This window comes from Cydia fagiglandana, chromosome 19, assembly GCF_963556715.1.
Source record: "Cydia fagiglandana chromosome 19, ilCydFagi1.1, whole genome shotgun sequence".
NCBI lineage: Eukaryota > Metazoa > Arthropoda > Insecta > Lepidoptera > Tortricidae > Cydia > Cydia fagiglandana.
This window is the reverse complement of record NC_085950.1, coordinates 2,155,744-2,179,633: the sequence shown is the minus strand read 5'-3', so window position 1 is coordinate 2,179,633 and position 23,890 is coordinate 2,155,744. Positions and strand designations below refer to the sequence as shown.

General features: G+C 38.5%; 1 protein-coding gene across 1 annotated transcript in view; it reads right to left on the bottom strand.

Annotated features, from left to right (window-relative positions):
- LOC134674171 (oocyte zinc finger protein XlCOF6-like) overlaps nucleotides 1–16,558 on the bottom strand; it is a 298,501-nt gene extending 281,943 nt beyond the window's left edge. Inside the window, exons 1-4 of the mRNA XM_063532227.1 lie at nucleotides 16,213–16,558; nucleotides 15,961–16,099; nucleotides 11,242–11,313; nucleotides 9,450–9,518 (exon numbers count right to left, since the gene is read on the bottom strand). Coding sequence (XP_063388297.1) covers nucleotides 9,450–9,518; nucleotides 11,242–11,313; nucleotides 15,961–16,099; nucleotides 16,213–16,341 — 409 coding nt within the window. The 5' untranslated portion in view covers nucleotides 16,342–16,558. The remainder of the gene's footprint in view (nucleotides 1–9,449; nucleotides 9,519–11,241; nucleotides 11,314–15,960; nucleotides 16,100–16,212) is intronic.
- Between the last annotated feature and the right edge of the window lie 7,332 nt (nucleotides 16,559–23,890).

Below are 23,890 nucleotides of genomic sequence, written 5' to 3'. Positions count from 1 at the left end.
GTCAAGCCAGACATGGTGGATGAAGATGGGATACATAATGATATATTCCGTGAGTATTTAGTTATTTTAGTTAATGAATATAATTAAAATGAGAGTCGAGACGCGACGCTAGCGTTACAGTATTACTTCATGATGTGTGCTACCCAAAACTCAGTGACATATTATATGGAATATTATATTATATAGTATTATAAAGAATAATTGTTTCAGATGAAGAACTCATAATTAAGAAAGAAATAGCGGCTGTGGATGAAACAATTGATGAGATGTCGTGTAAGTACCAAATTGAAAAGCAACGGTGTAATTAATAATGAGTGAATACACAAACTGTAGCATTGGGAAGGTTTTCCCATCATTGTCCAATTATACGTAAACTTATCCGAGTAATACACGCTCGCAAATTAGAATCTTTTATACTATTTCATTTTAAATACAACTGTACTGTAATGTAAGACACGGCATGAAGTAGAGTTGTTGTTGTAGTGGAGGAGCGGGCAGTCAAGTCGGAGGTGTCGGACGCGGCGAGTGACGAGGACTGCGTGTCGGGTGAGTACTGCGACACTATGATACTACTGCACTTAGTACGATACGAACCATACCTATGACCTTAGATCCCATCGCAGCAAAAGTGCTGCACTGCAATAGTCTTTGCACCTAGCGGGGACCATCTCCGGGTATATCATATTGTGCGTTCAGGGATGGTATCCGCCACGTGTATCCCTTGTTTTTATATTAAATTGTCTTAAAGCCTCTGCGCTGTTGGCTTCGGCCGCACGTACGCCTCTCAAAGGTCCGGGACCCCATGGTCACGAGATATGGAAAAGACACACAATAATAATTCTGATGGCGGCAAATTGTTCCAGCATTTAGACGCAGCCTCGTGCCGCCCACCATACAAAAATATAAAATATAGAATCTTGTTGTATTTTCAATTAGGTTGAATTTCATTTGTTCGGAAATGTTACAACACAAATGAAATGCTACCTACTTTGCTTTTAATTTAGGTTGACATTCCATTGAAACTAAGTGGACATCCTAATGTACATTGGGCGGCACGAGGTTAACGAACACTGCTTCTAAATGACTCGCTATAGAATCAGTTTGAATTGTTTTAATTTGTTTCAGTGTGTTCGGAGGGCAGCGCCGCCCACGCCAGGGAACAGCTCGCGATGGATTGCTTCGTGGTGCTCGAGCGCCTCCGCGACGCGACTGTTCACAGTGGAGTAGAAACATACGACTGCGAACGCTGCTGTGGCAAGCATCTCAGAAACAAGTATATTTCAAGAAAACGCAGACAGAAAAGGCACTTGTCGACCGGGTTAAAAAAAACTACACGTTCTACATTTCAAACTCAATCGCTTGTGTTAAATAGTGAAAAAAGCGAACATGAGTGTACAAATTACAAATTTTATGTGTGATGAATGTGGGTATACAACAAAGTCCAAGAAAAGTTTACAGACTCATTTAAAGAGTCACTCTGGTGACGTTTTTAATTGTAGCCACTGTCGTTACACTACTCTGTTTAAAAGTGATTTACACAAACACCAGGCGATACACACTCGAGAGAAACCTTTCAGGTGTAATGAATGTGATTTCAAATGCAGAATTGAATCAAACCTGCGACGTCACGAAAAGACCCACAACCGAAGGTATAAGAAGGTACACATAGGAAACATGATCTATTATCAATGTAGATACTGTGGTTACAAAGCCGACAAAAGGCCAAACTTACAAAGTCATCTAAGAACTCACACGAAGCCGCACAAATGTAGTCATTGTGACTTCAAGTGCAGTAATAGTCGAAGCATACGACAACACGAAATGAAACATACTGGCGAGAAACCTTTACAGTGTAACACTGTGAATTCAAATGCATTAGTAAAACAACCATAAAAAATCACTTGATGACACATACTGGGGCAAAACCATTTCAATGGAACAATTGCGACTACAGGAGCAGTCGGAAAGCAACCTTGCGATTACATCAAAGGAAATACACTGGAGAGAAGCCGTACAAATGTAGTCATTGTGACTACAAGTGCAGTGATAGGACAACTTTACGAAACCACGAAAGGAGACATACTGGCGAGAAACCTTTTACGTGCAGCTACTGTGATTACAAATGCAGCCGCAAAACACGCTTATCAGATCACCTAAAAACACATACTGGGGCGAAGCCATATCACGGCTCACGAAACAAATAATTAAATTGAAAACTTTATTTCAGGCAACTAGTGGCCCATAGATACTGACCAGCACACACTGGAGAGAAACCGTACACATGTAGTCATAGTCATCGTAGTACAAGCTTACGGGAATTCGAAATTATACATATCTACTGGTAGGAAGCCTTTTCAATGTCTGTCTGTCTGGCCGAGCCGAGGCTTTGCTCCGTGATAGTCCTAGAAAGCTGCAATTTGACATGGATATATGAAGCAATAACCCGACAAAGTCGTAGAATAAAATCTAAATTTTTTTTAGGGTACGTTCTCTACACGTAAGTGAACTCTTTTTTTCGCTTCAACTCTACAGCAATACCCCAGTAACAGTGTATAAGTCCAATATATTATTATTATTACAGCTTTATTTTAATTTCAGCGAATATAATGTTTGTTTATGTGTTGTTGTATTATTTGTTAATTCTTTTCACTGATCCCTATTGGGCAAAAGCCTCCTCGAGTCCCTTCCATTGCTCTCTATCTGTAGCTAATTTCATCCAATTTATTCCTGTTTTTCCAACTATTTGAACTATGTCGTCTGACCAGCGCTTTTGTGGCCTTCCTTGATGTCTTTTTCCAGGTGGTCCTGTCCATTCAGTTAGACTGAATGGACAAGTCCAATATAACAACATGAATTTCGAAATCCCCAAATAGCCGAAAGTGATAGTACCATACATAAGAAAGGGACAGCATGATTCGTTCCTGAATCGCTGTCAAACTTCCGTTTTGTAGGAAGTTTCCTTTGTGTAGGGTAGTACTATTACTAGGGTTCATTTAGTTTCATTACATTGCGGGTTTTGATTGCTCTGTTGCATTGGACGTAACCAACAGTCCGCAATGTAACTAAAATCGCATGCGAGTTCGCGCGCCGCCGTCTAAATCAGCCCTTATTCTGTGCTTGAGGCTGCTCCGTAGTAAATATAAGGAGTGACTTTGTTTTGCACTATAATTACTATTAGAATTGATTGTAAATGAATTGATATCTCTATCCTTCAATAAAAAGTGTTATTCTAATCTACTTCTTTTCCTTACCATTACCATTCCAATACAACTGTCGCATAGCGCCCTCTCTCTCGACCGTCCCGGGCTGTCACGTCGGCGACATGTTGTCGTCGAGCGGCGCCACAGAGTAGACACCAGTACTGCGACGCACACTTGCACTTGCACCATCCCACTAACACTGGGTTAAGCGGTTTAACCGTTACAGTGTCAAATTGTACTGGTAACCATGGTAACTCCAGGTTTAACCGGTTAACCCCGGGTTAGTGAAATGGTGCAAGTGGCCGTTATATAGTCATGGAATTCACTCGGCAACAATGCTTTTGTGGCAACTGTAGTTGCCAGCTGTCATGCTTTTTGCAACTGTAGTTGCAAGCTATCACCCTTATTTTATCATAATAGATAATAGAGGTCACTGAAAAATATCAATCATGTGAGACGATGATTGATATTTTTCAGTGACCTCTATTATTATGACAAAAGGAGCGGAAATGACTTGAATTACGCCTCGCTTCATCGATTGACGATTGGCTACGCGGCCTGACCCATATTCAGAGGTCGTAGTAGAAATTCAGCATCTAGCTGAATATTAGTATGGAAACATACCTGGTACACAAAATACTGACTTTAACCCTTTCGACGCCATGTCAAACACAAAAGCAGTCACTCGAACACCATGTCACCGAAGTGTCGAAACTGAAATTGAACTTTACGCATAAGCAAGTAGGTCAATGTTGCTCTGTGGTCTATGACCGATAAACCGTCTTTGGCGTTGGACCTGCGGTGCGGATATATCGGTCATTGGCGTCCAAAAGGTTAACGGATCCCGTTCTGCTACGCGCATTGATTTATACTAATGGCGGTTTCAGACTAGCGTATTTTACGCGCGTTTCATTTCCCTACATTTGATCCATACGTGCGTTCGTACGCTCGTATAAAACACGTCTGAAATCGCCCTAAAGCGTTTTAAAAATAAGTGTCGAAATCGTCTATTCGAAGAAAAAATATTATTCCATTACAAGGACATTCCAGGGTGTTTATGTCACCTTCCATATTTTCGGTGTCAATATATAGGTGATACTGAGCAACATTTACTATGGGACCAACCCCGAATTCGCGAAAAAAATTAGACATTGCTGTCTGACCTTGACACTTTCTATGGGAGTGTAAATTTTTCTTTCGCGATTTCAAGTTTGGTCTCATAGTAAACGTTGCTCAGTATGACCTATACATTCAGCCCGTAAATGCAGGTGACTAAAACACCCTGTAATATTAAGATTTGAATGGATGTCAAGTTTTAAGATAATAATTAGATGAAGTGCAGGGGGGCAATTTCGACTGCGGGTAATTTCAACTAATCGAAATATTTTCCATGTTTTACATTTTTGACTTCTTCAGTCGGTCCCTCGATACTTAGGATCGTGACATCATATCCTTCTGTTGAAGAGCAGGTTCCTCCATAGGGTTCTGATCCCCGCCAAGCGCATGGCCTCGTGCAGTTTTAATTGCATAGGTTTGTAATTTGAGCACACCATCTAGTAGAAGGAGGGCCCTGAGGTCTCGTGCCTTCAACTTTGCCAGTCATTATTACTCTTTCCAGGTTTATTATTATTGACTAGAGTCCATTTTCGGTGAAGGAAAATATCGTGAGGAAACCTGCATACATCTGCGAAGAATTCAAAGGTGTATGTGAAGTCCCCAATCCGCATTGGGCTAGCGTGGGGACTATAGCCCAAGCCCTCTCACGCTCGAGAGGAGGCCTGTGCCCAGCAGTGGGACGTATATAGGCTGAGATGATGATGAGAGTGCCATATTACATATGTCCAGATAGCTAAAAATCGATTAGTTGAAGTTTCCCGCAGTCGAAATCTGGCCCCTGAATTTTAAGCGAATTACTAAGGATAGGTTATTTAACTTAAAAACAATAATGTGTTTCTGATATTAATTTATTGTTCATTCATTTATTAATCATTATTCTAGCCTTCCCCCGCGATCTCGTTCGCGTACAACAGGGTATTTGACTACTAGTCAAATCAGTTTCTTTTTTCGAACTGTCAAAACTATGTGCTACTGTGGATTTTTTTATGAAACACTAGCATGTGACGTCATAAACAAATCAGGTACTCTTTATAGTTTTATTATTAATGACGCTCTTCTCCACTGTGTCTCCTCCTCTGGTGCTTTGTCAAATATGATTTCCGACTAAATTTGTAATCACAGTGGCGACACTGAAAAGGTTTCTCGCCAGTATGTGTCGTTTCGTGATTTCGTAAGGTTGCCCATTGGCTGCATTTGAAGCCGCAATAACTACATGTGTACGGCTTCTCACCAGTGTGCATCCTCTGGTGTATTAGCAAGTTTCCTTTCTGCCTGCAGCTGTAGTCGCACTCGCTACATTTAAATGGCTTCGCCCCAGTGTGTATCATCTGGTGTAATTGTAAGTGTGATTTGCGACTGCATTTGTAATCACAGTGGCTACATTGAAATGGCTTCGCCCCAGTGTGTATCATCTGGTGTGATTGTAAGTGTGATTTGCGACTGCATTTTTTATCACAGTAGTTACAAGTATATGGCTTCTCGCCAGTGTGTGTTCTTATGTGCCATTGTAGGTGACCTTTGTGACGAGATTGGTAACTGCAGTAACCACATTTATGAAAAGGCTTCTCTCTGTTGTGTGCCCTCTTGTGTGTCTTGTCACCAGTGAGTTTGGCAAGGTGATTGTGTAAATCACTTTTACGCGGACTTTTGTAACTATAGGAAGTACAATTAAAAAGTTTGTCTTCAGTGTGAGTTTTTAAATGAGCGTGAAAACTTCTCTTGTAAATCGTTGTATACTCACATTCGGAACACACGAAATCTGTAACACCATGTTCGATTTTCTCGTGCTCTAACAAAAGCGACTCAGTGTGGAATGGAGAACTACAAAATGCACAAGCGAATTCTTCAGGTCCACTAGATGAGTGAGTAATTTGTACGTGTTTCCTCAAAATAGACTTGTTTTCGAAACGTTTGCCACAGTACTCGCAGGCGCATGGTTTGTCTCCACTGTGAATAGTCGCGTCGTCGCGGAGGCGCTCGAGCACCACGGAACAAGCCATGGCGAGCTGTTCCCTGGCGCGGGCGTCAGGCACTGAAATACAAATTAATAAAGCAAATTAAACTAAATATATAATTTAAAATTAGAGCCTTTGAGAGTACCTACAGGTGGTCACCGGTAGGATGAAAAAATAAAAAAGTGTGTGTGTGTGAGTGAGTTATACCCCCTTATATATGAAATCGATTCTTAACCCACAGACAGTCACAGTCGGCTGTGGCCAACCCTAAAAATCATTAATAATAATTAATTCTGTCTCCGTGTGATGCCTCGTGCAACGGATCTCGTAAAGGGGCGATTTTTGAAATTCGACTGCTCGATTTCGTGTATTTCGTTCAATAATATCTCCACTACTAGGCATTTAAATTCTACTAATAGGATTGAAAACTGACCACTCGTTTTCAAATTTCTCTCGCTCGTACTTCAAAAATTAGCATTTCTCCGTTTTCCACCGATTTTCGAGTGACGAAATCGAGCGATCGAATTTCAAATAATTTTTAAGAAAAAAAAACCGACTTCTATGGGGGCCGGTGAAAGATTATTGTAGATGGTACACTATGTAGAAAAGGAGGTAAAACCACCCACTTTTCTACTAGCATTTCGCTTCTGTAAGGGTCGTAGTTCTAGCCTAACCTAACCCACTTCTCTGATAGCAGTTCAGTTCTGTGAGGATCGCAGTTCAAACCTAACCTAACCCACTTAACGGCCCATGCGGTGCGGTGTACGGGGGTTTAAGCGGGAGGGGCTAGTAAGATTGGCATCATCATACTTATATACTTACACATTTTATGGTAGGTAATCATAGTGGTTTATTTAGTTAAGGTATCCTAGTGGTTTTCCGGGTCAAGGTCCGGGTCCGAGTCCGGGTCTGAGTCCGGGTCCGAGTCCGGGTCCGAGTCCGGGTCCGAGCCCGGGTCCGAGTCCAGGTCCGGGTCCGGGTCCGAACCGGATCCGGGTATGAGTCCGGTTCTGGGTCCGAGTCCGGGACCCAGTCCAAGTCAAAATCGAAATTCGTAATCACCAAATGTGTACTATGCGTTGTTGAAGAGTTCTATTCTGGTCATCATCAGCAGTTCCATTTCATCAAATGCGACAGTTTTTAATGTAAATGCTTGATTTTATGATGAAAATACAAAAAAATCTATGCGTATGCCTTTAATATTTGAGGAGTTCCCTCGATTCCTTATGGATCCCATCATCAGAACTCGAGCTTGACAAAAATGTGGCTTAAAAATTTAACTTGCTTAACAAACATAACGAAGAGGAAAAATCGCCAAACGTGAACTATGCGTCGTTGAAGAGTTCTGTTCTGATCATCATCAGCAGTTCCACTTCATCAAATGCGACAGTTTTTAATGAAAATGCTTAATTTTCTGATGTAAATACAAAAATCTCTATACGCATGCCTTTAATATTTGAGGAGTTCCCTCGATTCCTTATGGATCCCATCATCAGAACTCGAGCTTGACAAAAATGTGCATTAAAAACTGAACTTGCTTAACAAACATAACGAAGAGGACAAATCGCCAACCATGAACTATGCGTCGTTGAGGAGTTCCGTTCTGATCATCATCAGCAGTTCCACTTCATCAAATGTCACTCTTTTGGATGTATATGCTTGATTTGATGATAAAAACCCAAAAAACACTATATGTGTGCCTTTAAGATTTGAGGAGTTCCCTCGATTCCTCATGGAACCCATCATCAGAACTGGGTTTTGACAGAAACGGGACCAATCTGTATGCATATACATTCAATCAAAAAAATAATTTTCAAAATCGGTCCAGTAATGACGGAGATATGGAGTAACAAACATAAAAAATAAAAAAAATAAAAATAAAAATAATAAAAATAAAAAACATACAACCGAATTGATAACCTCCTCCTTTGGGATTTGGAAGTCGGTTAAAAATCGCCCCCCAGGGTCGGAACGCTGCCGTGATATGGTGAAGTTTTAATTTATTTTTAGCACAAGAGAAATAATTTCATCTATGTACCCACCCAACAGCCGGTCACCCTCGTCGCTCGCCCCGTCTCCGGCCGCTGTGTTTAACCGGAGCATGTCATCTAGAGCAACCAACATAATATTAAGCCCCATGTTCTTCGCAGTAACCGGGACTGAATGAAATTTTATTTTTAGCAATCGTTTATTACGCCAAAGGAAAAGAACACCTGATATCTTGAAGTAATTTACTTAATTTACTTTCATTTTTAGGGTTCCGTACCCAAAGGGTAAAACAGGACCCTATTACTAAGACTTCGCCGTCCGTCCGTCCGTCCGTCCGTCCGTCCGTCTGTCACCAGGCTGTATCTCACAAACCGTGATAGCTAGACAGTTGAAATTTTCACAGATGATGTATTTCTGTTGCCGCTATAACAACAAATACGAAAAACAGAATAAAATAAAGATTTAAATGGGGCTCCCATACAACAAACGTGATTTTTGACCGAAGTTAAGCAACGGGGTGACCGTTTTTTTTTTGTTTTTTTTTTGCATTATGGTACGGAACCCTTCGTGCGCGAGTCCGACTCGCACTTGCCCGGTTTTTAGTGTTCTTACACAACACAAATGGTAATATTAAATACCTTACAAAAAAAAATCTATTATTTATTACATAAAATATAGTACAACAAGGTGATATTGGAAAGATTATCCTGTACAGTGACATATTTTGCTGGTTAAGCATGCAAATGTTAAGTTAAAGCTATACGTAGGTGGTCTTAATTTATTACATTGTTTACTTACATTACAACTATAATTTCTACTTAATATTACTAGATTTGAAGGAACTCGTTTAAAGAATAAAATACCTGTTTTAATAAAAGTTTCTATGTTATCATAATACCCATAGGTTTGAGTTCATAACTTCACTGGGTGATCACATTATTTATGCAGATGTTATAAATGTAAATTTAGCGTGCTGCTGGTCTACTCACATATTCTAAACCCCTTATTTATAAACGCGCTACAAACCTCAATTAGCTAATTAGCTAATAATCGTTTGTCTTTATCTGTCATTTTGACTTATGTTGTGTAACAAAGGGATAAAACGTAAATTTAACTAAATCAGGCCCGTAAAGTTTTATGAATAAGAGGGTAAATCAGACTAAATCTGTTGTTAAAACGAAGTACTCACGCAATATATCATCGGGTGTCTCATCCACCCACGCATCTAGCGTCTCTAGCTTGACCGGGGGCTCTTCACCTGAAGCAAACATACAAGTTTATAAGCAACGAAGTCCTAAAGTGTCATTCTAAGGAACTTGCTAACTGTGTAAACAAAAGTCACTAGTAAATTCATCATTCAGAGACAAATTCAATATGGCGGTTTGTTTACATAGTTAACAAGTTCTATAAAATGACACTTTACATACAAGAGAGCGGTTTAAGGCTTACAAATAAAATATATTATAGGACAATTTTACACAGATCGACCTAGTCCCACAGTAAGCTCAATAAGGCTTGTGTTGTGGGTACTACACGACGATATATATAATATACACATATATGTACATACTTATATATATAGAAAACACCCATAACTCAGGAACAAATATTTGTGATGAACACACAAATAAATGCCCTTACCAGGAATCGAACCCGGGACCTCCTGCTTCATAGGTGGGGTTTCTGGCGCAAAGGATTGCTAAACCTATATAGCGCGGAAACGCTGCCTGCGTGATGGGCAGCTTGCCGAGGGGCCTGGGCTTAGAAGGTAGGTTATAGGGATTTTTATTTTTAGTGAGGTTTAGTTTTATTTTATAAGTAGACAATAATTTCTCGTATTATATTTTTGTATATAATTTAAAAGCAACAGGTTAGTTAGGTCACAGGTTATTTGAACCTAGCAACCATTACTAATTTACTATGAACCAAAGCACCATTAAGTAGCAACCAGTAGCAACCAAGTGAGGGCTTAGAACAAACGGCCATAAGATGTGGTCTCGGCCCACAATGTCAACAACTTAGACAAGCATATACATGTGTCTTCTAATACTTAACAATGACTTAATCTAAAGATTTCTAGACACAGGCAATATCAGTTGTGGTAACTGCGTCAGCTGATTAAACACTAGTAATTATTATTATTACCAAGATACGAAGATAAGAGGTGGTCTCATCAAATAACTAAATGGTTAGGCCAAAAGAAAGCGGGGAAGACAAAAGAAAGTGGGGAAGACAAAATAAAGCGGGGAAGACAAAAGAAAAGATGGGCAGATGACATAAAAACAGCAGGAATAAGTTGGATGTATACGGCAAAGGACAGGGAAAGATGGAAAAGAATGCAGGCTTTTATCCTCAGACGGCCCACATAACAAAGACAAGGATATCCTTGTCTTATCAACTTAACTATATAATAATAATAATTCAGCCTATATAAGTCCCACTGCTGGGCACAGGCCTCCTCTCACGCGCGAGAAGGCTTGGGCTATAGTCCCCACGCTAGCCCAATGCGGTTTGGGGACTTCACATACACCTTTGAATTTCTTCGCAGATGTATGCAGGTTTCCTCAAGATGTTTTCCTTCACCGAAAAGCTAGAGGTAAGTATCGAATGATATTTCATACATAAGTTCCGAAACCCGCGACCTCCTGATTGAAAGTCGGGCGTCATATCCCCTAGGCCACCACCGCTTTCTACTATCTGTATACAAAGTTATTAACTATACATATAGAAAAAAAAACAAACATACATATACATATAGAGAAAAATACATCTTTAAGTGGAGAATAAAGCTGTAATTTTTTTTGCTAGCCTATTAAGGTGTCCCACTGCTGGGCAAAGGCCTCTCCCCTTGTCTTCCACGACTCCCGACATAGCGCCTGCTCTGGCCAGTTACTGAGAAAGGTGTCTAGGTCATCCCGCCATCTCCGTCTGGGCTGTAATAATAATGATTATTATTATACACTGCAGAGGAGTAGACTCACCTGATACAGGCTCACTGGTCCCGTCTTCATCCTGCATTTCTGGATATTCTGGCTCAACTGCACATTCTTCCTCTAGAGCTAACAAACAGAACAAAAATCACATCATCTTCCGGTAAAATGTATGCTCAGAGATTTTAAAGAACTCCAATAACACTACATATCTGGCAGAATAATGTGCAGTCAACCCTTGGCAGGAGTGTGTATGGTGTAGGCTTGTGTCGGTCATAAAAAATAAATAAAATAAAAATAAGTTTATTGCGCACAAAACAGGCAGTACAGTACATAAATTGTTGTGACATCGGGCGGGTGGGTGCATAGCATGGTTAAATATAGTACCGAATTTCCAGGGGTCCCCGCACTAGGCTAGGCATGTACCGCGGGAGACCAAGTATGCATTTGCATGTCATGAGTGACAGTTGGAATAATAGAGAAAATAAATAAATTATAAACTAAAAGTACATTGTTTGATTTGATAATGGTCATAAACTAAGAACTGTTAAGAATGATATCCCGTCAAGGACCGAAAGGAACTAAATCTTTTTTAGTTGAGTGGGATTGATGAGCGCTTGACATGAGTGAAACAGAAAATAGACTGAACGTGAAAGAAAAGCGGTTCACAATGACGTTGGCACGAGTGCGAACGAGATAAAAGAGTGACAAACAGTCCTAAAGCTGATAAGTATGAAAAAAAAAACAACTGGTTGCACTCCGGGAGTGCTGACCGAGTGAAAACTAAATGACTAGTCCAAAATGTCTGCAGCACTATGTATAATTGACCCATCCTCCTTTCTATTGAAAAACTTTAGTTCTGAAATTGCTGGTCAGAGCGCTAGTTTAAAATTCGAAATTCAAATTTGTAGCGTTAACTGTTTAAAATTCGAATAGAAATTGTAAAGTTACCTTGCAGACCTCCCATCTAAATATCCAGTACTAGAGTTCACTTTTATTAGCTATTTCATAAAGATATAGCTTTATTGAATTATATTTGAGTGATATAAAATTAGAATGTAAATGTGAGATCCTATACAAGATTAGAACCTTTTTCATGTAATGTCATTGAGTTTTTCTTTATAGATTTAAATGACATCTAAACGTTATGGTCACGTGATTGCTGTCTCGAGTTTATCATTTTTTCCCCACCTCAAAAAGTGCCCAGCGCCGCTAAAGAAGTTTTCACTTCAAAAAAATCAAATGTTTTTTCTATATTTTTTATTTTATTGTGTCTAGCTTTTTGATGTTTAACCGTCATATAGTATCATACAACTTAAATCGTAATTCAGTTGCCAAAAATTTAGAATATATACATACTAAGGTAAAATTGATTCATACATTCCCAGCTCTCAAAGACTGAACTGAACTAATAGTGCCATGCCTTATGGGAAACGGTCGCAGAGATAGTTCAGAGCCGGAAACCGCTACCAACTTTTAGTATGTTGTTGGGCATGGCATTGGGTCTCCAAAACTGCCGGGAGACGGCGGCGCCGGCCATCTACTTCAGCGGAATGACGTCATCAAAATGACTCCCGCTTCGTTGCGAATATTGCATACTGCACCCAAATTATGCATAGCACATACACGTGTGGGATATTAAATGAAAGCCAATTAAATAACCTATATTTTATTCATACAAAGTGTATCAAAATATGCAACAGTTTAAGAAAAATTTACAAAATAATAAAAATTACGTAAAAAAATATTCGATTATTTGGGTTTTACAACCAAACCAAAAGTCGGACGATAAAGCAATGTACTACAACATTAAAGATGACGTCTCAAGCCATACACTGATATCAATAAAATCAAAATTGAACCAAATATGTGGAAATTATGCATCAAAATGTAGATATTTGGCCATACAAATGCATAAAAGTTAAAAAAATCAAAATTGGTCATTTTCAGGATAATCCGCATAAGCTTCTAGTATGTTATTAGCTATATGACCTGGATTCTAAAACTGCCGGGAGACCATCTCTGTTGTTCCTCAGTTACAAATAATGACGTCATATAAATAATCACTGCCGAATTTCGTAAAATGTAAATTATAGCTATACCACGAGTCTCACATACACGTGAGTTACATGTAATGAAAGGTTATTAAATGTATTATGATTCACTTAAACATTGTTTGTAAAAAAAATGTACGGTTTCAGAGCTAGAAACAACGAAATACCACTTTTTATGGAAAAAGTAGATATGTATCAATTTTATAGCTAAACTAAAACCGTCAAAATTTTTTTGCGTATAATATTTGAAAAACTAGTTATTCAACTATATATCACAATTTAAATTTTACATTTCCGACAAAAACTGTGGTAGGTGTGGAAAAAAAACTAAAGCGCCCCAACAATTCTACCTTAATGCGCTCATATTATGCAAGGAATAGTTCTATTTATCGAGTATTAAATGAATGAACATTACATAAAATACATGAAAACGACATTTTCGAATGGAACCATAATTAAAAAAATAATAATTTACTTGATAAGTAAGCAATATACTGTTTCTTTAAGTACCTAATCTCCTCCTTTCAAAGTCGGTTAAAATGTAGCTTTTGTGACCTGGACTACAAAAACAAATAAATTGACACCTCATTTATCAAAATCAGTTCAGTTGTTTCATGCAAAAAATACATAATTACATACGTAGATAGCAGCTCCTGCTGTAGTCGCGGTAAATATCAATATGAAATAGACTCTTATTGTCATGGCCTAACGCTACATTATTAGAGAAATGTAAAGTTACATGTCGGTAAGTAGGTACATGCCTAATACAAAATGCCTTATCGAGGTAAATGCCATATCAGTTCACTTAATGCGATACATAATTATATATTTAAGCCTCGATTAGCCTCGTACATACATACATCACTGGCTCAGTGACCCAAAGCAAAGAGGATCTTGGCCTCTGGCACAAAAGAGCGTCACTCTGCCCTATTCTGGGTAAGTTGGGTATTCTTATAAAAGTGGAATCTTGATTCGTGCAAGGGTTTCAAGGCTGAGCTGAGAAGGCTGGCAGAATTTTCCCTCTGATCCTCCGAAATACAGGTCACCCCTTTGATCATTCGAAGCCTCCATAAGGCATCTTGCTAACTCATCGAGGCGACGCCCGCTAGGCCTGCTAACATCTACGGCCTGAGGGTTTCAACGTTAGATGCCAAGCCACGCCAGGCCATAATAGTAAAGGTCTAATTATTGAATTTTAATTTTTTGTCCGACTACGGCAGAATTTGCTATCTATGCGTGCATGTGTAGGTACTGTTTGCATGAAACTACTGAACTGATTTTGATAAATTAGGTGTCAATTTATTTGTGTTTGTAGCTCAGGTCACAAAAGCTACATTTTAACCGACTTTGAAAGGAGGAGATTAGGTACATAAAGAAACAGTATATTGCTTACTTATCAAGTAAATTATTATTTTTTTAATTGTGGTTCCATTCGAAAATGTCGTTTTCATGTATTTTATGTAATGTTCATTCATTTAGTACTCGATAAATAGAACTATTCTTTGCATAATATGAGCGCATTAAGGTAGAATTGTTGGGGCGCTTTAGTTTTTTTTCCACACCTTCCACAGTTTTTGTCGGAATTGTAAAATTTAAATAGTGATATATAGTTGAATAACTAGTTTTTCAAATATTATACGCAAAACATTTTTGATGGTTTTAGTTTAGCTATAAAATTGATACATATGTACTTTTTCCATAAAAAGTGGTATTTCGTTGTTTCTAGCTCTGAAACCGTACATTTTTTTTACAAACAATGTTTAAGTGAATCATAATACATTTAATAACCTTTCGTAACATGTTACTCACGTGTATGTGAGACTCGTGGTATAGCTATAATTTACATTTTACGAAATTCGGCAGTGATTATTTATATGACGTCATTATTTGTAACTGAGGAACAACAGAGATGGTCTCCCGGCAGTTTTAGAATCCAGGTCATATTGCTAATAACATACTAGAAGCTTATGCGGATTATCCTGAAAACGACCAATTTTGATATATTTAACTTTTATGCATTTGTATGGGCAAATATCTACATTTTGATGCATAATTTCCACATATTTGGTTCAATTTTGATTTTATTGATATCAGTGTATGGCTTGAGACGTCATCTTTAATGTTGTAGTACATTGCTTTATCGTCCGACTTTTGGTTTCGTTGCAAAACCCAAATAATCGAATATTTTTTTACGTAATTTTTATTATTTTGTAAATTTTTCTTAAACTGTTGCATATTTTGATACACTTTGTATGAATAAAATATAGTTTATTTAATTGGCTTTCATTTAATACCCCACACGTGTATGTGCTATGCATAATTTGGGTGCAGTATGCAATATTCGCAGCGAAGCGGGAGTCATTTTGATGACGTCATTCCGCTGAAGTAGATGGCCGGCACCGCCGTCTCCCGGCAGTTTTGGAGACCCAATGCCATGCCCAACAACATACTAAAAGTTGGTAGCGGTTTCCGGCTCTGAACTATATTCCCATAAGGCATATGACTATAAAGGAACTAAAAGACCGAACTAGTTTGTTTGACCGATTGACTGAGAGTGGAGCGCTCTCTGTAGTGACCGAGCAGGCACAAGCCTAGTATGGTGCTGGTGCCACCATCTAGCATTGTAGTTTAAAGTGTTATTGTTATTTAATGGACTACTGTATAGAGTTCAGATAAAATTATTAAAATACACTACTTGTTTCATGTGTGCTGCTACCTTTGCTGCTCTCTCCCTGCAGCCGCGCCTGCAGCTCCGCCTGGCTGCGTAACACTTGCAGCTTGAAGTTGGTCGCGTCTCGCAGGCGGCACACACACGTAGTACAGATGCCGCACGAGCCCGAGCCGCCCAGTATCATCTGCATGTTACATAATTAATGAGGTGATAACCTAACACTGACTCTAAAAATAACATCAATCTTTAACTTGTAATATTTATGTTTTGCTACATTAACAAGAATGTCGTACTTACATTTATGTCAAAGCACTCTTTGATCATGTCGGCATATATCTCCGTTATGCCGAGATGTGTGTACGGCGTCGTCAGGTCCTTGTCCGGAGCACGCCGCAGGCAGCAGCGACACGCGTGCGTCACATCCATCACTTCGTTGTTTGTATGTACTCGCCAGTCAACACAAGTAGCCCTTTGTCTAACCTAACAATTCTAACAAACTCCCACAGCAGGAATGCCGGGAATGTCTATATAAATAAAATAAAATTAACAGAAAGTTAAAATTCTAATAATTCTTAAGTAACGTAGCCGCCAACGAGCAGTTTCAAAAGTATTTAAAACAAAATTAATTGTGCTTTGTTTTTTTTTCGAGGTTGTTTTCATTATTATTTTCCTTTTTTGCAAATAAATAATTTGTTTGTTTGTTTGTTTGTTTGTTATTAAACCACGCTAACCTCAAAACCTCAAAACTCAGGGCCTTGTCAAAACTCAAATTTGACAGATACCATAGACAGACTTGATATTTAAGCATAGATGGTAGCATCCTATAGAATAGGTATACGCGTACTTCCGTGAGGGACAAAACATACGCAATGCGACACTACAGTTGCCTCCAGAATTTCGCGAACTAACCCCGGCTACTCACGTAACGATAAATCGTTGCGATAAAACTGTGCAGTCCGACTGTGCAGATAAATCGAACCGTGTGTATGACAAATCGTTACGATAATCGACAACGATTTGTCATACACACGGTTCGATTTATCTGCACAGTCGGACTGCACAGTTTTATCGCTACGATTTATCGTTACGTGAGTAGCCGGGGTAAATTGACAGGTCAATGTGCACAAATCATAGACTTATAATATATAAAGACGGTGTCTCAGCGAGCTGTCACTGTTGCCACTTTTGTTTAGTGTACGATTAACAATGAGGTCCACGTTGCTGTAGCCATGTCGATAAAGTCATATCGATAAACTATCGACATTTCTTGCAATTTTAATTTTACTTCAAAGGCTTAACGATACCTAAAATGACCAAAAACGCTTTTATTCTTTATTGTGGTTATCAGATCACAATTTTATAGTCATGCCCCAGCAGGGAACCAAAGGAAAGTTCAGATATTTAATTAAAATACATAAATACCTCCTAAAATAGGTGTTCCGCAATAATTGAATTATATTATTATATTATAATATATTCATTATCCATTAGCATTTCAATTATGTTTATGTTTAACGAAGATATTGAAGCTTCAATTAATCGCTATTTCGTTCCGCTGTGTAGCGTTTATCGATATATAACATGATTAAAATCGACTTTTCACATCCCTAAAAGAGCACACATATACGCTTTTACGCACACATACACAGCCTGGGCGCATCAAGAAAGGCAACACTTGATTTGAAGTCCACCTTGTCAACAGTATGGTTGTCCTTTTTTGACAAACGGCATTTTAAAAGAGCGAGGAGAGAGAAATGATACTAGTTGCTGCGTCGTGAAAGAGAACAGAAAACGTTGGGCCCTTGGCACAAATGATACCACAGTTCGGCCAGTGCTGTTCATATCGATGTTTTCAAAAAAGTTTGAATTAGAGAATATCGAGAGAATTCACCGCTAGGGGCGCTACTGTTGCGCGGTCAGTTAAAATGTATCTTTAAGTAATTTAAGTTATTTTACAATTACAAACTTAGAAAACTCGAAACTCAAACTCGACAATTGTGCAATTTTATAGTAATGACACAAGGATATTGGATAAACATATCGTATCTAAATAAATATTTATTTATGTATATTTATTTTATTTGTTAGGAAAACTTATAGCTAGAGTAACAAGTTGTAGGTGATATCATAGAAACAGTGATTTTGGCTCTAAACACAAAGAAAGGCCGGCCCAGACGGGAAAATATTTCGTACATGTGATTAATTTCTCATTTAATTTGTGTGGTCTGGAGGCAAAAATTAAATCCTCTCCGTGATCCCTATTGCTTCGATTGTAAAGACCAGTCCCTAAACCGATTCAAGTTGACAATTAGCTTAGAATTTCAATAATAATGGATCAGTCTCATCTACCGGCCACATGTATAAAATTAAATCACCGATTTTAGATTTATGGTGACAACCGAGCTCTTGAAATAAACAACTTGCCCCGAAACCTGCATACTAACACTGAAATTGGTCAGTTTCGCATCCGCACCTCCTGATTTGATCGGTAACGTCACAATCTTACAATTGAATCAACCACTTTTCTCGTCACATTCATTTAAATCTAAATAGTTTGTGGCCCCTTTATAATTATTACATGGGTGGATTGGGTAGTAAGTGCAATATCTTACTTATCGATATCATTTTATCGACATATACCCGTGACTATTTTTTCTTTGCTATTCCTGGTATCATTTTATTTGTCAAACTCATGTCAATTTAGTTCGCGAGTTTATGGAGGCGACCTTATGATTGCTCGAATTGATTTGTTGCTCACCATAATCCATACAAAATTTACGGTGGGGAACAAATAAAATGTGAGACTGTGACAAGGACAAACAATAATAAATAGCTCTTTCCCTGCTACTCCTACTGAAATATACATAAGACTATTCTCCTGTTCGGTCACTTCCCCCCACTTTTCATGCCAGATCCATGGCTCAAACCTCAAACTATCCACTAGATTCATGGGCGAATTCCAATATAAAGCCCAGTGCAGACGGGACAATTTTCGCCAATCTAATTAAATTGTCCGATCAAATCAGGCCGGGCCGACACACACAAACGTCAATTTTGCTCGCAGATTTCAACCACCGATTATGACCAATCTTCGAGCAACACCGGCTTCCGACCAAGGGCCCAACCTTTTCTGTTCTCTTTCACGACGCAGCAACTAGTATCATTTCTCTCACCTCGCTCTTTTAAAATGCCGTTTGTCAAAAAAGGACAACCATACTGTTGACAAGGCGGACTTCAAATCAAGTGTTGCCTTTCTTGATGCGCCCACCCTGTGTATGTGTGCGTAAAAGCGTATATGTGTGCTCTTTTAGGGATGTGAAAAGTCGATTTTAATCATGTTATATATCGATAAACGCTACACAGCGGAACGAAATAGCGATTAATTGAAGCTTCAATATCTTCGTTAAACATAAACATTATTGAAATGCTAATGGATAATGAATATATTATAATATAATAATATAATTCAATTATTGCGGAACACCTATTTTAGGAGGTATTTATGTATTTTAATTAAATATCTGAACTTTCCCTTGGTTCCCTGCTGGGGCGTGACTATAAAATTGTGATCTGATAACCACAATAAAGAATAAAAGCGTTTTTGGTCATTTTAGGTATCGTTAAGCCTTTGAAGTAAAATTAAAATTGCAAGAAATGTCGATAGTTTATCGATATGACTTTATCGACATGGCTACAGCAACGTGGGCCTCATTGTTAATCGTACACTAAACAAAAGTGGCAACAGTGACAGCTCGCTGAGACTACGTCTATATATATATTATGTCTATGCTTCCGACACGTCAGAAGGGAGGGGCCCAAGCGATATCTCACCGTACAAATCTTTCTGCCATTTTTCGCGGGGGGAAGGTGCACACAGTGGCACTTCTCACACACTTACATACAAAATCCAATCAGAGGCCCTACCGCGAACCACGTTCGACGTGTTGCCTCTCTATGGCACTTGTAAATTCATACGTAAGTGTGACAGGGAGGCAACACGTCGAACGTGGTTCGCGGTAGGCCCTCTGTAATGACGACACAAATACATACAAAATGACACACGTCAAAGACAAATCTTGCAAACCTCGATCTCTTTCTGTGTACGGACGAGTGACTAGTGTCACAACACGCACACTAACACATTTCCGTTGAAGTATGTCATTGTATTCTGAGAGATGAGAAGTCGGATTTGTCGCTCGACCGATCCGCAATTTGTACTGAGCGAGCAAAATCGATAAATCCAACAATTACTTGAGACTAAAATATAATAATTGTATTTAAATGTAATTAAACGTATGATATGTAAAAAAAAATATTACATGTGAAATGTAACACTTTCTTTTTGTAAATTTGACGTCTCCGACCTCTTTTTATAACAAAAAACCGAGCAAACAGGCATTTTTGTGCAGCAGTGTTCACGCGCGCGTCTGGACTCGGTCTAGTCTAGTGAAAAATCCAAGTGCAACTAGTTTTATTACCCGCGGTAGATTATATTGACGCGCTAATCTTGTAGAGTCTGTGCGGAAAGAGAAGAGTCGTGGGATTTGAGGGCGCGCCAGTGCTATTTTATGGTTTTTGCTATGCTGACAACACTGGTCACGTGATTATAGTACGACACTAAAGGTCATGATACTTGAATCCATTTGTTCCGGTTTTTTACCACGGCTTACTAAACAGAGCCTGGTGGTGGTGTCGGCTCGTCAACTCAATCCTCTGATTTAGCGCAGGCACTAATTTTCTTTTTAAAACACACTTGTTTTTATATCTCAGATACTAAAAAGTGACTGCGATTGACAAAACTGTGTAATTTTAGTACCAAACAAGATACGAGTCTCATTTATGTACTGCCTAAACTGTGCAGTCCAACAGTTATTAAAACCGGGTAGATCGGGTAGAAATTGGGCAATAGAACTGTAATTTTATCTGGGATATATTTCACCCATTGTAAACTTGACTTGTAATGTATGTGTAATGTACACATACATTACAAGTCAAGTTTACATTAATAATAAATATGAATATGAATAAAAATAGTGCATAAGTAGGTAGGCCTTATTGGGATATGTCCGGTTCTCTCATCTCACGATATTTTACTTCGCCGAAAAGTCACTGCTAATTATGAAATATAATTTCGTAACTAACAGAACCTACAAATAAAGAAATATTTTATTAGAAAAAGTTTTATTCTTTGTAATCGAAGTCTGAATTAAAATATTCAATGTCACTTATGTTTGAGCTATCTTCAAAACAACCAGGGACACTCATAGAACTATCTTCATCTGAACTGGATGTGCTTGAATCCGGCACGTAGATTACGAATTCTTGCATATCACCTACTTAGCGGTCTTTTATTTGAGATACCGTAGGTACTTTTACACAATCCTGAAAAAGAAATTACATATAAATATGCATAAAATGGCAAGTATCAAGACTATTTGTCAGTTATTTTAAATATCATGAATGACCTGCATATTTATGAAAATTAATATATTTTGAATTAATATACTTACCGATTATGTACCGGAGACAAGTTACTTAGGGGGCTTATTAAATAGGTAATTATTTAATATTAAATACAACATCAATACCCGCGAATAGCGGAAACACGTTACGCGACTTTTTGGAAGTCGATAGTCGGCTTTTAGCCGTTTTCTTCCCGCTGACAAAACCGAACAATGTTAAATATAATTTTCCTTGTGGTTTTATGTACGGTTTTATCGTGTTTTGAAAATATTTTATACATAAAACTTGCGGTTTTTGTTTACTTTTTACAAGAGAGGTGTCAAAGGTTTGATTGCCATATAAAATTTAAAATGTTAGTTCCCGTTTCTGCCACGACTCTTCTCTTTCCGCACAGACTCTACCTCGGCAGAGGGGAAATAGTGCGAATGCCGCCTCCCTTCCGTGTTGCTCGAAGTGACCAATATTACAAATATGTACAGCCTGGCAAAAAAGAGTAGAAATTAAAAAGTGTAGTGTCGTCCCTTTCAAATCAATTCATATAAGAGAACGGGACGACACTACAGTGTTGCCACTTTTTAGTTTCTTCTCTTTTTTGCCAGGCTATAGGTGCCGACGGGATACCTATATGGACTAATATGGAGGTGGGAGGAGGCGGTTTCGTTTAGGTGCATTTTTTTTAATTTAGACTATTTAGAGGATAAGAGGAATCTACTATCACCATAAATTTAAAATTGGAGATTGACGCAAATTTAATTTCTGATCAAATCGGTCAAATCCCGTCTTGCTATCAAACACGATGCAGATTTAGCTTAGCCTGATTCCGTGTTCCTAGTTCGAAGTAGGTTTCCTCAACCTATTATTGTACACACACACAGACACACACCCAATAACACTACAGGAATGAAAAATAAACAATAAAAATTAACACCAACATGAAACTCTTTGAATGCAGTTTTATTTCTTTTTAAAAATAAAGGAATGTCTCCTTTAAGTAAAATTAACCAACTTAAGGATTTAAGGTAGTTTCCCTCCAGGGCCCAACATATCTTTCCACCCTGTATTTTATCATTCTGAGTTCTGAGACATGGCTTGTCCAATAGGTCTCGGTCTTGTCATACAACGGGGTAACGCTGCTAGTGTGATGGGAACCTTTGGACCCGGCATGGCTCAGAACGGGTTTTAGTTTCTTAGATCTATCTGCTATGTATTTCTTACTGCCATCTTTCGACAGAGGATTTAAACTGTTAGAACGCCATTTGACTTTGATCATTATTCTTTCACTGATACGTGTTAACTTGTTAAATATTAATATTAATGCCATCTACTCGAGAGTAGGCTGAAGGTTATGGCGCCATCGCTCGAAAAGATTGCACCATACCTTTGGCCTATAGTCGAGTAACATATACTCGTTTCAGTGAAAGAATAAGGATCAAAGTCAAATGGCGTTCTAACAGTTTTATGCTGTCGAAAGATGGCAGTAATAAAGTGGCTAGATAATGTACTTTGATAATCCGTCTCTATACACTCTGTTCGCTTTGATTCGGCTCAGCATTGCTCCAAGCAATGATTAGGGTTGGCACCACTTGACGTCCTTTTGCGTGCACGACCACAGATAAGATAATGACTTGAATTTTGACAACCCTAAATAGCCGAAGGATAGTGCTATAGATTAGAAAGGGATAGCATAATTCGTCCCTAAATCGCTGTCGAACTTCGGTTTTGTAGGAAGTGTCCTTTCTGTATGGTAGTACTATTATTTATTATGTGCCACAGCTCATACATAGCCCACACCCAACAAATGCTGTATCGGTAACTAGCGCATCAAATTTCCGAAAACTTGCGTAATTATTTCAGGGTTTTTCACTGGAATGTTTCTTCCTTAGATGTCTTTGTAAATCATACTTATATCCACTCCTGTAGTTGCAGTGAGTACAAATAAAAGGCTTCTCTCCAGTGTGTATCACTTGATGTTTTAACAAGTTCTCTTTCCGATTGCTCTTGTATGCGCAATGACTACATTTAAATGGTTTTGCCCCAGTATGTATCATCATGTGTATTTTTAGACTCGATTTCCGAATGCATTTGTAATCACAGTGGCCACATTGGAAAGGCTTCGTGCTAGTATGTGTCATTTCGTGTCTACGTAAGCTTGACAAATCACTGTACTTGTAGTCGCATTGCTTACATGTGTACGGCTTTTCTCCAGTGTGTGTCCTATGGTGGAACAGCAAGTTTCCTTTCTGCCTGCAGCTGTAGTCGCACTTGCTACACTTAAACGGCTTCGCCCCAGTATGTATCATCAGGTGTCGTCGTAGGCTTGATTTCCGAATGCATTTGTAATCACAGTAGCTACATGTGAAAGGCTTCTCACCAGTGTGTTTTTTTATGTGAAGTTGTAAATTTTCTTTTTTAAGAGCTTTGTAATCACAGTAACCACATTGATGAAAGAGTTTCTCTCTACTCTTTATGTCCTGATGTATTCTTTTGTGTGTCTTTTGATGACGTCTTAGGT